At 32.4% G+C, this 13,462-nt stretch overlaps 1 protein-coding gene across 2 annotated transcripts in view; it reads right to left on the reverse strand.

Annotated features, from left to right (window-relative positions):
- Positions 1 to 13,462, reverse strand: part of LOC127864529 (uncharacterized) — a 60,820-nt gene that overhangs the window by 17,025 nt on the left and 30,333 nt on the right. The window contains exon 1 of one of the 2 annotated variants that reach the window (XM_052404187.1): positions 10,892 to 11,175. The exons of the other annotated variant lie outside the window; for it this stretch is intronic. Coding sequence (XP_052260147.1) covers positions 10,892 to 10,980 — 89 coding nt within the window. The 5' untranslated portion in view covers positions 10,981 to 11,175. Of the gene's footprint in view, positions 1 to 10,891; positions 11,176 to 13,462 lie in introns of those variants that run through there. 2 annotated transcript variants of the gene reach the window in all.

Below are 13,462 nucleotides of genomic sequence, written 5' to 3' on the forward strand. Positions count from 1 at the left end.
AACTAATTAACTAATTAAGCAAATGATTCATATGCCTGATCCAATACAATTCATAAACAATACTTTGTAAAAATAAGTTCTTGTTTCATTGTTGGTCATAATATGGTGGAAAAAGGGGAAATGCGAATTTTCTGCCAATTGTATAATTATGTAGATTCAACATTACATGTATTAACCCTTTCAGCGCTGGAACCGAATTTTAAAGGCCTTTGCAAACAGTTTGGATCCAGATGAGACGCCACAGAACGTGGCATCTCATCAGGATCCAAACTGTTTGCTATTTTGATAGTATTCTTAGAATTTTTTTTAAGAAAATGCTAATTTTAGAAATTCAGCAGACAACATTTTAGCAGACTACAAATTTCCCAGCATGCAAAGAGTTAATTTGATAATCCTATCTTATAATTTGCTAATTGTTTTTCTTTAATTGTTTTTGGTAATACCTCAGTGCACAGGAAATGGCCAATCTTCTGCCATGGATTAAACATTTTTTATTCAATATGTACATGAAATCCAAAAATATCCAAAGCTTTACTTGCAATTACATTGTATCAAATAGCCACAAAAGCAGAGCAAAAGCCAGATTATTAAATGTTGTCTGGTTAACAGTGCATCATAAAAAATATTTAAAAATAAAAACAATGTTTAATTTATATTTTACATTTATTTTAATATATATTTTAATCAAATAGCAATGCACAGAAAATACTGTTTAAACTGGGAACAAATTATCACCAGTAGCTTTTAGAAAAGCACTAAAAAGTTCAATTATAATTTGATATGAAATTGTCCGTGCATTAACTACATAGCTGTTGTTTGTGTGTAGGCCTACCCATAAGCAATACATATATATAATACATGCTGCTTGGTAACCAAGTTTTGACACTAATGTCATTAGCAGATAAATATTCATGATTGTAGCTATGAAGAACCTCAATTTAATTATTGAACAGTTAACTTCGTGATATGTGTAAACAAACATTTATTCAATCCTTTATATAACATTTTGAAATAATATTTTTTGCTTTATTATATATTTTTGCAGAGGAGAATTTGATGTCTTTGATAGTTGTTCTTTTATATAATTGATGATTTTTTTTTAAATTTAATTTATAATAATTCAACAATTAAACACATCAATAAAGTTCAATATAGTACTGACATTAAAATTCAGCATTCTGTTTTCATAATATTTTTACCGAAAGATTAACTTATCAACTATTTCTGTGTTATATCCCCAATATTTAATTAGAAGCTCAGAAATATCTGATTTCCAATACTGTACATTTCTATCAGCTTGAACACTTAACTCCATGTAAAAGAGCATTTTCTTCTGGAGTAGCCTCCCATTCTCTGATCAGTGATCAAAGAACTCCCAACAAACTGTAAAAGCTATAGAAGGGAAAGGCATTCCAAAAAAGTGTTTGATTTGGAAACATAAAAATAACTTGAATCTCGTGCAAAGCACATTTTATTACAGACCAAATATCTATTTTCTTTCTTACAAGCAATACAGTATTTGAACAATTTGAATCTGTCTCATTAATGAAAAAATAATGCCGCTACTTTGACCTATCCTGAATGTTATTAATTTAGCCATTTACATATTCGCAATCTTTCTGACATTCTTATATTGACTTTAATGTCACAGCTTAAAAAAGACCATTTTGGTGTAAATTCTGCAATCATTTTATCATTACAACATCCTGATCGCTGTTTAGGAATTAATCAAATTAAAAATTGATACTCAAAACGGCAACATTTTAACACTGTTGTATTCTGTATCATGTTGTTGATGAGGGGGCGGGGCATCCTCCAACCCCTTCAACCTCCTCCCCCACTTACCCCCCCCCCCCAAAAAAAAAACAAAACAAACTCTTGAGTTACAGGTTACTTTTTCTACACTTACATAAGAGCATATCTCAACAGTAAAGTTAGAAGCATCTGCCAACATCTCTTTTGTGTATTGGGAGTGCATTCTTTCTTCAGTTTGGCATGGGTCAGACAGGGGTTGTTTTGACTTTTATTTCAATTTAGGCTTTCATTAGTGCGTGAATTGATTTACCCGTCAAAAAGATATAACATTGTCTTAATTTCTCCAAATACAACATTATTTTGTGAACTCAACTGTGGCAACATAATAGCACCATACTGCTCTTTCATAAAAAAGTATCATAAATATTCATAGCAAGCAAAGCAAAAGTAAAATGAAAAAGCCAAGTTTCTTAAAAAAATTAATACTTTTAAACCGAAATTCTCTTATTAAAAATGGTTTTAATTCACTGAATACTTTAGTACAATATTAAAAGTAAATCAAATTAATTTTTGAATATAAGTTGAATGTAATATTTCTTCAATTTAATTTACCAATTATATAATATTATATGTACTAAATTATTGAATACTAAGTAAACAACAGAACACACACTATGGCTCATGAATCAACGATAAAAATGTTCAATAATTTCATGAATCAACGATAAAAATGTTCAATAATTTTTCAAATCAATTTTCCACACTGTGATTGAAGCTATATTATGGCACAAATTCTTCGTTGTTTTGAAGGTCGACAAAACCTTAGCTAAAAAGGTTTACACGATATTTGAGCAAATATTGACACTGGTCCCGCAGTTATTTGACCAATGTCCATTTTCCACTGATCTATTTTCCACGTTATGTAAGAGTTCAAACACGGACTTAAGATAGAACCTACTAAAACAGTTCTGTCACTAAGCATTGGTCAGTTCAAAGTAAAGGTCTATTGGTTTAAAGTGTTTTGTTATCTATTTGGTCAATACGTAGGATGGCCCAGTTAGAAACAAAAACTTGATCATGCCAGAGCTGTTTTGGTCAAACTTAAAGTTGCTCGCACAAGTTTTTTGAATGTTCTCAAATGTGCCAGATTCTGGTAAAACTGGTGCCTAATGTACATGTGTGTAAAGTGTAATCTCAGATTAGCCTGCGCTGTCCACATTGGCTAATCAAGGATGACACTTCACACCTTAAGTGGATTTTTAATAAAATTTAAAATTTCCTTTAAATAAGGAATACCATAAAATCAGAAGGTGTCATCCCTGATTAGCCTGTGTTAATTATGTATGAATCTGATTATGCAATAATAATATACTTTTAATTACAACTTGAATACAAACCACGATGGTCAACCCAATATTTGATAGACAACCTGAAACTGGTCAATTTCATACTATAAGCCTCATTCTGGTAAAACTGGGCTTACTGCATGTGCGTAAAGTGTCGTCACAGATTAGCCTGTGACATCTACACAGTCTCATCAGGGATGAATCTAACCTATTTTGAGAAATTTTTCGTTAGATGTAAGCCTCTTCTGAATGAAAATCCAGTTTAGGAGGACTGGTATCTTCCCAGATTATCCTGTGCAAACTGCACAGGCTAATCTCGAACAGATCTTAACCCTTTGCATGCTGGGAAATTTGTCGTCTCCAAAAATGTCGTCTGCTGAATTTCTAAAATTAGCATTTTCTTCGATTTTTTTTCAAAGAATACTATCAGAATAGCAAACAGTTTGGATCCTGATGAGACATCACGTTCTGTGGCGAGAACGTGGCGTCTCATCTGGATCCAAACTGCTTGCAAAGGCCTTTAAAATTTGGTTCCAACACTGAAAGGGTAAATGCTTATTCATTTAGCCCAGTTTTCACAAGTCTTAAATAAACTCTCTAAAAAGTTTCCCTACAAGAACCTTATGGAAAAACTAGATTCTACCCCAACAACTTTAATACTAAATGTGAAATCTAATAAAGCTTGAAGGATGAAGTATGTTTACACACTGCCCAGGGATTGCATAACAGGGCATTAGCTGTTGTTGGTGCCATTTTATAATGCTGATAAGAGTTGCATAATGTTGGTAATTTGTCAGACTGTGGTCAAATAAAACACTAAAGCCATCTCCCTGTGAAAACAAGTTTAAACAAGACAAAGACCCGCAGTGGGACCCAAAGCAAATAAAATATTGTAAGTTTATTACTTGAATGGCTGTATAACCAAGTTGATTATCTCTAACAAGTGCATTATATAAATGCCAACTTTTATCTGAAAGAATATAAAAATATTAACTGCAAATAAAATATTGTTTTGGGAAATAAATTAATTTTTAAATTTACAAAAAGTTTTTCATATATGATAAATATAATGTAATAACTAGCAAAACCAGCAAAAAGCATTTAATTAATGTTTTTTTTATTTTTATTTATTGTATTTTGAATTATTATAAAAACACAATTGACTTATAAACTCCAATAAAACAAAAAAAAACACACACAAATTTTATGACAGAAACATCAATAAAAACTTGCTGCAGTGCGTTATTGCGATAAACACAATAGTAGTTCAATGGAAATAAGATTTAGACTTTGATAATCCGATAAAATTATGCAAACTGCCATTATCTTTAAACAGTATCGAAACGTCCCTTTTCTGTAAAAAAAATATAATCAAAAGAACAAATATTGCTCTTGTTTCAAGAGTTGAATTTTACCTGTTGAGCTGTATTTTAACTTCTATGCTTTAAAGAGAACATATGAAAAACAAAATTTGGTTTAGCTCTTTTTTAACTTTTATGCTTTAAAGAGAATATTTGAAGAACAAATTTTCGTGTAAAATATATATGCAACTGAAAAAGCATAAATATGTAAGACATAAAAATAAATTTGAATATCAGGGTTTGCCAAGAACAGACAAAAACTTAAATGTTTGATCATTCTAAACTAATTTTCTTCACAAAAAAATAAATAAATCCCAGCAAAGCAAACCAAATAAAATGAGCAAAGTATGGGCAAAACAGGCACGAAAAACTCAGAAAAAAGGCTTTGCAAAAATAAACATCCCAGCTGTGGTTATTCTGACCCTCAAAACTGACCCTGGCAGATTTCAGCAGAATTGCATAACAGGTCAGCAGAAAATGTTTTGGCAGATGGTACAAGTATTTTATCAGGCTTACAACTAGAAAATAATTACACTATCAACACACCTTTAGTTTACATTGGTCACGCTTTGTTTGTCCTGGGGGCCCCTGACCAAAAGTAATGAGGAAAACATTAATTTCCCATTTTCTCAGTACAGACATTTATTACACCTAATCTTGATATATCTGTGAAAAAGGGGTTTCATGCATGTGCATAGTAAAGAGGCAATAAAGTTTCTCCTGGTGCAGTCTGCACAGGCTAATCAGGGACGTCACTCTAAGCTCAAACTGGTTTTTGGGTAAAAAGAGACTTGCTTTCAACATTAAATAAAAGAGTAAAAGAGAAAAAGTGTCTCTGATTTTCCTGTGCAGTCTGCGGACAGTGTATAATGTCCCTGATTAGCCTGTGCAGACTGCACAGGCTAATCTGGGAAAACACTGTACAAAATGCATGAAGCCCTGTTTACCCAAATACATAAAAGCTGATTCTAAAGCCTTTATAACTATTACACATGCATCGACATTCCTACATTTTTCAATTTCATGTTTATTAATGAAAAGTGATTCATCATCAACAGTGACCTAGAAAACTGTTTCTTGTTTGATGTTGAAGCTATCATGCCCAATTATCCTAGTTCATTTACCTGGACATAGCCCTGGGCTACAGGGACATTTTTTGGGGGAAAAGAGCAGTTTGAGATACAGATGTAGATTGCAATCTTTATTGAGCACCTGTCAGGTATTGTAACTAGGTTAACCTGACCTGCCATACCCCACGCAATGAGTGAAATTATAGTTCAAAGGAGGAATATAGATATTTTTTTAACAGACCAGTCATTTTTTTCACCATTTTGGTAAGCCCGTGCCCTATGGGCCTGAGAAAATTTGTGTTGCTTTGACTTAAATTGGGAATTTGTTGTTGTTTTCTTACCAACACTTTAAAAATTGAGAATACAAGTTTTGGCAATATTATATTTACTGAGATCCAACTAATAGAGCTGGAAAGGTGGATGAACTAAATACTGAAATTTCTTTAAAACAATTTATTTATTTCTTATTTTTTAACCATTTACCACTTTGACACATATTTTGACACATGTGTACTCCCTAAGGCCACTACTTTTATATTTCTTGGTTTACAAAACCGCCGACCCTAATTTTTGGAAAATGAGAAAAAAAATAAAATCGGAAAATCGTCTTTTTTTTCAAATATTTTATTCCCGACCGCACTGCAAAACGAGCGAAACGAGAAAAAAAAAATGATCCGGTTTGAGTACGGTTGCGAATAAAATCAAGTAAGTACAATCAACGATTGGTTCACATATATTGCAGAGATCGGGATATTTTTCAATGTGACACATTATGTACCAGTCCTTTTATGGGCACTTCTCAAAATTTATTTCGGGTAAAAATTTCAGACAATAAAAAAATCAGCGTCAGTAAAATGTCGACCCCATCAAAATTTATTTCCGAGTCTGTGAAGCAACTATATTGTTTAACATGTTAATTATATTAAACAACCCGATATTATAGTAGATAAAAAAGTATTTGATAATTAGTATAAATAATCCAATAAAACACTGCCATTATTTACGATATATGTGTTTAGAAATTTTGTAAACACGTCCGCCATAGTTTATAGGAACTGTACAGAAAGTTTGGAAATCGGAACAAATCGGTATATCTCGGAAAATCATTGATAAATGTATTTGTTGTTTCAATGCTTAGGGCCGAGTAATTTCGGCAAATCGGAACTCAACTTGCGTAAAACACTAGCTCAATTAACCATTAAACTCCGCCTCCGTTCTCTGCAAAAGATTCGAAGGCGGAGCTATGCATGTGCTTTTATTAAATTGGAGGATTGCAATTGAGAAACAAACACAAGATTGGTTCGGCATGTTGATTGCTAGACAATGGAAGCCAATTTTTTCAGCGCGAAATTTGTCGCTTTATTGCTTCCGACAGAAAGCGGCTTTCCTTTGATGACGTCAAACTGTCAATTCACACAGACTGCACATTTTCGGAAGACTTTAACTGACTCCTTGTTTACAATTCCGGTAAAAAAAACACTTGCTAACATTAAACTTTGGATTAAATTATCAAAATAAAGCAAAAGCGAAGTTGACAAACATGATTAAATTAATTCGCATCAGTTCAAATAAGACGTTTTGCGTTGTAAATCAACGAGTTTTCATGACAACAATAACTTTGACAAACATTACCGCGACGACGCATGGATCGATCTACCTCGATTTTTTTTTCATGTACGATCTCATAAGTCGAGTAAGAGCAAACGCATACCGGGTAATTTGTGTATGAGTAGTTTATCTAATATAAGGTTTATGCAACGGGCATTGCATTGCGTAATGGTGCGCATCGAATTATGGAAATGAAGCGCAGTTTTTTGTTTTAATGGGAGAAGAACGCATGTCATGTAATGGAGTGTTTAAAATTGCCTGATGTTACAAAAGGTGCTTTTAGGACTCATTTCATTTGAAGATATAGATGTGTTTCATTGCATAATTTGATTTTTTTGTCTCTGTGTTAAGGTTATAAAAGATATGTTGTCTTTGTTCTGATGTTATTAGTATTAACTTTTTTTTCCAATGCTGTTTTTTTTTGTTTTTTTTTTCGACCGCCCGATGGACCATTTTCAAAATAATTTTTGTAAACCAATAAAAAAAAAAGTCGTGGCCTAAGAAAGTTAAATTAAATTAAAGACCTTTCTTACTAGATTCAAGTTTTAAAGGCTGCATTTCCAACCATTAGATACTGATAAGCAGCAAGCAGATCAATAAAATCTCAACAGACTGTGAGTAACTTGCAGGCTGTTCTTGTTTTATGCTGTTTGCACGTCAGACTGCGAGTAACTTGCAAGCTGTTCTGGTTTTATGCTGTTTGCACGTAGCCATTTTCACTTGGCTTCTAAGTGGGAAAGGGTTAAATCTTCAATTTGGACTTTTAGGCAGTCATTTGGATTTTAAAAATACTCTTTGAGATTTGGAAAGTTGCACTGGTTATTACATTCAAAGGTACTAACCACATCATCTGTGCGTTCAGTTACAGCGAACATTCACTATTGTTTGCGAACGTTCGCTATTGAACACTCGGTTTGCGGCGAACCGAAGCGAACCATCTCAAGAGGTAGTTCGCTAGCAAAACCAAAGTCTAGTGGGTTCAGTTACAGGGAACGTTCGCTATAGTTCGTGAACGTTCCCTATTGAACGCTCGGTTTGCTGCGAATGTTCGCCAACAGAAGCGAACCCTCTTGGCAGGTAGTTCGCTAGCAAAACCAATCGTTCAATAAGACCGAATCGGCAACGAACGATCATTGGCGAACGTTCGCTGTAACTGAATGCACTACATGCTTGGCAATCATTTGTGGAAAGTTTGTGTACAGTTGCAGGATAAATGATGAGATTGCAGTCTGGACCAGCTAGGATGAACACTAGCTAGGACAGAAGCATGCATAAAGACTGCTGATCATAGCTTGCGCATTGCTCAAGCTATACCAGTATTTAGTTATCTGCAAGTGTACTGAACAAAATTGAAATGACAACAACTGCTGAATTGAGACATAAAATGTCATTCAAACTAAAAACAAATTCCATTCATAATTCGGATAACCAACTTATTTCACACTGTACTTTAACCCATGTTGTCTAAATACAAGATTTGACTTGCAAAAAAGTCATATCCCATTCAGACATTTTATCACTGGATGTAAAAATATTATACAATGTTTTATCTTGTTTTTGTTGATGTTATCTTCAATGAAACTCTTAAACTTTAATTTCTACTTTGCTACATCCACATGATAAGATCAAAGTTAAAATTAAAAGATAAACCCTGATGAGGGGTTTATCCTGGCTGAAACATGTACCCAGTTTCAACAATTACGGTTCATCTTTTATTAGTTTTATATCTCACATATGTATGAGTCTCTATGGAAAAAGAAAACTAAATGCATGTGTGTAACGTGTCATCACTGATTAGCCTGTGCAGTCTGCACAGAGCAGTGAGGGACGACACTTTTTGACTTTAGAAAGTCTCTTCTTAACAAAAATTCAGTTTAAGCAGAAAGTGCCATCCCAAATTAGCCTGTGCAGACTGCGTCGGCTAATCTTGGATGACACTTTAAGCACATGTAGTAAGCCCAGTTTTCTCATAACATGGCTCATATATATTTTAAAATAATAACTTCTTGCATCGCTTGTGCTAAATATCTTAGCCTCTATATTACAATATCAAATTATAGCAAATTCTTACATCACTTGTGCTAAATATCTTAGCCTCTAATGCAATATCCAATTATAACAAATTCTAAAACAACTGTTGCTAAATACTTAAACTTTAATTGAACAATTATGTTTAAATTATTTATAGAGGAAGCTGTTCTTTTCAATTTGGCTCTCAACCATTTTAATAACCTAAATAAAATGCATGTCTATTTTTGCAAATATGGAACAAAACCCATTTTATGATGAACCAACATTGAAACTATATCTTATATAATACACTCATATCTGCATGTAAGACCTATCCTATACGGAATAATAAATCTCTAAACATCATCCTATATACTACATCAATTATATAATCCCCATCCTTTATACTGCATCAATCATCTAAACCCCATCCTTTATACTTCATGAATATCTAAACCGCAGCCTTTAAAGCTTCATCAATATCTAAACCCCATACTATATGCTTCATCAATATCTAAACCACATACTATATGCTTTATCCATTATCTAAACCCCATCCTTTATGCTTCATCAATATCTAAACCCCAGCCGATATGCTCCATAAATATCTAAACCCCATACTATATGCTTCATCAATATCTAAACCCCATCCTTTATGCTTCATTAATATCTAAACCCCATACTATATACTACATCAATATCTAAACCATATCCTATATGCTTAATCAATATCTAAAACCCATCATATATATACTACATCAATATCTAAACCCCATCCTTTATGCTTCATTAATATCTAAACCCCATACTATATGCTTCATCAATATCTAAACCCCATCCTTTATGCTCCATTAATATCTAAACCCCATACTATATGCTTCATCAATATCTAAACCCCATCCTTTATGCTTCATTAATATCTAAACCCCATACTATATGCTTCATTAATATCTAAACCCCATCCTTTATGCTTCATCGATATCTAAAGCCCATCATATATATACTACATCAATATCTAAATCATATCCTATATGCTTAATCAATATTTAAAACCCATCCTATATGCTTCATCAATATGTAAACCCCATCCTTTATGCTTCATCAATATCCAAAACCCATCCTATATGCTTCATCAATATGTAAACCCCATCCTTTATGCTTCATCAATATCCAAAACCCATCCTATATGCTTCATCAATATGTAAACCCCATCCTTTATGCTTCATCAATATGAAAACCCCATCCTTTATGCCTAATCAATATCTTAAACCCATCCTTTATGCTTCATCAATATGTAAAAAAAAATCCAATATGCTTCATCAATATCTAAACCTCATCCTATATACTACATCCATTATCTAATCCCCATCCTTTTTTATTCATCAATTATCTAAACCCCATCATTTATGCTTCATCAATATCTAAACCCCATCCTATATGCTTCATCAATATCTAAACCCCAATTAATATCATTCACAAAACCAAGTCCTATTTGTAAAACCAATAATGGCAACATCTATCTCTGATTCAATTTTATAAGCCCATAAACTATATAATAAATAAAAAAGATATGTTTAACAATATGAACAATTTACATACCACCCTATCAATTCTTTCACATTGTTTTATCAAGTTCCATTGTTGTAAATTATCTCCACGCAAATATTGAACTCAACCTTTGCAAGTGGCACCTTGACATAAAAATAATTACCGATATCAAAAAGAATAAAACTGTTCGTACCTTTTTTGGGTGACAGATGAGGTGTGGCTGCTGTTTAAGCGGTTGATAATGTACTTTAATCGGAGCTGTGATTTCGTTTTTGTCTTCATTCTTTATGATCACGATTGAAGACAATATTATAAATAAGTTTCTATCAATACCTGGCTGATACAATTTCAAAGAGTCCCCAAGTTCTCAATGTCCACAGATAACGTGATGTTTTTATGTTAAAATGTCCCATGTTTGTTCTTAATAAAAGTTTTCTGTTGCAATCTTGAAATGGCCAAAAACACATCTGTTGTGTCTCTCATACATATGTTTGAATTTTGAATTTAACATTGAATTTTTATCTAATCTTTTCCGCCGTGATACGTGTACTTATTATCTATAACACTGAAATGAAAATTTGACTCTTTTCAAATTGTGAGTGATAATTAAAATAGAACACATTAGTACATGATGGAAGAAACTTAAAAATCAGGAAAACTGAACAACATTGTGGAATCAAGAACATTTTTCTTTCTTTTTAAAAAATTAAATATTTTATAATATAAAACAACTGAAATATGGCACTTAAATTTCTCTTACTTAAATACTTGCCCTACCTTTTTATGAAATTAACAGTTATCTTAAAGTGATTTGTTTAAATTTGTTAAAAGTGTTGTTAAGAAGGAATTATTGTAGCCATCAGTTATTCGTTTGCTCTTGCTTGTTTTGTTAACTCTTATTTGTTTTTATTTGAAAGTGCTAAAAGTTTTTGTTAAATCAATATGTTTTTCAAAATGTAATTTAATAAACCTTTAACATCATTTGTAAACATAATCAAAATGGACACTGTTATCGACTGTTTGCTTTTCCGCAGAAAAATTAAAGCATATAGTGATTCAATTCAGCTGTTTACTCATATTGACCACAACTTACTTTTAAACCTGTCCCACAGCAGATATCACCACTTTTCAATACTTTGAAAGATCAAAGGCTGAATCATTTATAACCTAAAAAAGTTGTAATTTCAATAACAATTTGCCACCAAGGTGAGATAAAGGAGTGACATGAAAGATACACAATATGACCTTGGCCTTGAATTCGTAAAGATCTTAGGAGAGTCTTAAGTTAGACTGAATTTTGTTATAAAACTCACATGTTTATTATCAGTACCTTGAGTTCAAGCAATGCATGGTATGTAACAGTAGTTACCTAAGCAGAAAGTAAGAATCATAGATTGTAAACCCAAAGTATTAATGCTTGTTTAAAAATGAATTGTATTTAATGTAAATATTAACTCTGCCAAGTTTAACAAGATGGGTCCTAGTATAATGTAAACTACTTCCTCCGTTGACATTGAAATGCTTAATGCAATCATAAAACCAAAGGTCAATAAACTGCGCCAACAGCCCTCACACCATTTCTAGGTATATATTAGTTTAATAACAACAAAAAGTCTTCAGTGATGTTATCTATACACCATCGCCATCATCATCACCACCACAACTATTGCCAGGACTTCTACTACTCTTACTACTTATATTATGCCGCCACTAACCCTTCTACTTAACTACTACCATGCTATTACTACTATCGTCATCAAAACCTGTTCAATATCTATTCTTAGTTTTCTAAACAAAACACATAACACTCAATTTGAATACTTTTGTATAAATTATAAGTGTGCAATAAGTTGAATAACATTATACAAATCTGTACCTACACCATTTCAATTCAAATGTCAATTAAAAAAATTGTTTGCCAACTTTCTATTGCAACAAAAACTTGTGTGGTCAACACCGAAGAAATAACCAGTTTTCCAATAATGTTTTGTGTATTTTTTTCGTAAAAAGCAATTAATTTCGTAGGTCATTCAGTACTTCACAAAAGAATCATCAAATATTTGATTTTTCACAATGCACTTAATTTTTCAATGGTTGTTGTTTGTCAAGGGTCAACAAAGCAAACCAATCCTTGTTTAAATTCATTCTTTTGTAATTACATCACGTATGTATTTTTCACAAAAACAGCACTGACTCTTGACATTTTGCAAAACACACAATGTCAATGAAAACTGACCGGAGTACTTGAAACTGACCGACAAACTGACCGGCAAATTTGACAACACATTTCCCAATAATCACTGAATACTGGTACATTATTTCTCAAAACCTTTATTTAGGAATTCAATTCAAGTTTTTAGGCTTTCTTAAATGTGTAGCTTTCCTCAAAAATGTATTATGAGCAACTATAACTCAAAAATGTATTATGAGCAACTATAACTCAAAAATGTATTATGAGCAACTATAACTCAAAAATGCTTTCCCATAAAATGCACATTTTAAAAAACATAACCTCCCAGAAACCCTCCAATCTTTGTTTATTTTAAGTTTGTTAAAAGAAGAATGTTAGTATTCCTGAAATATTTTTTTCATGATTAAATAAAATATACTGTACCAACAAATTACTTTCATCTATTAAAATTTCTTAAATATTAAACATGTTTCAGCCATAGCCTTCATCAGTAGTAAAAACAACAAGATGGCCAGAGGCCCACACCTGAGACTTCTGAGAACTGAACTGCTGTCACTAACTTTTGAGATGTTT

The sequence above is a fragment of the Dreissena polymorpha genome, chromosome 1 (assembly GCF_020536995.1).
Source record: "Dreissena polymorpha isolate Duluth1 chromosome 1, UMN_Dpol_1.0, whole genome shotgun sequence".
Classification (NCBI taxonomy): Eukaryota; Metazoa; Mollusca; class Bivalvia; order Myida; family Dreissenidae; genus Dreissena; species Dreissena polymorpha.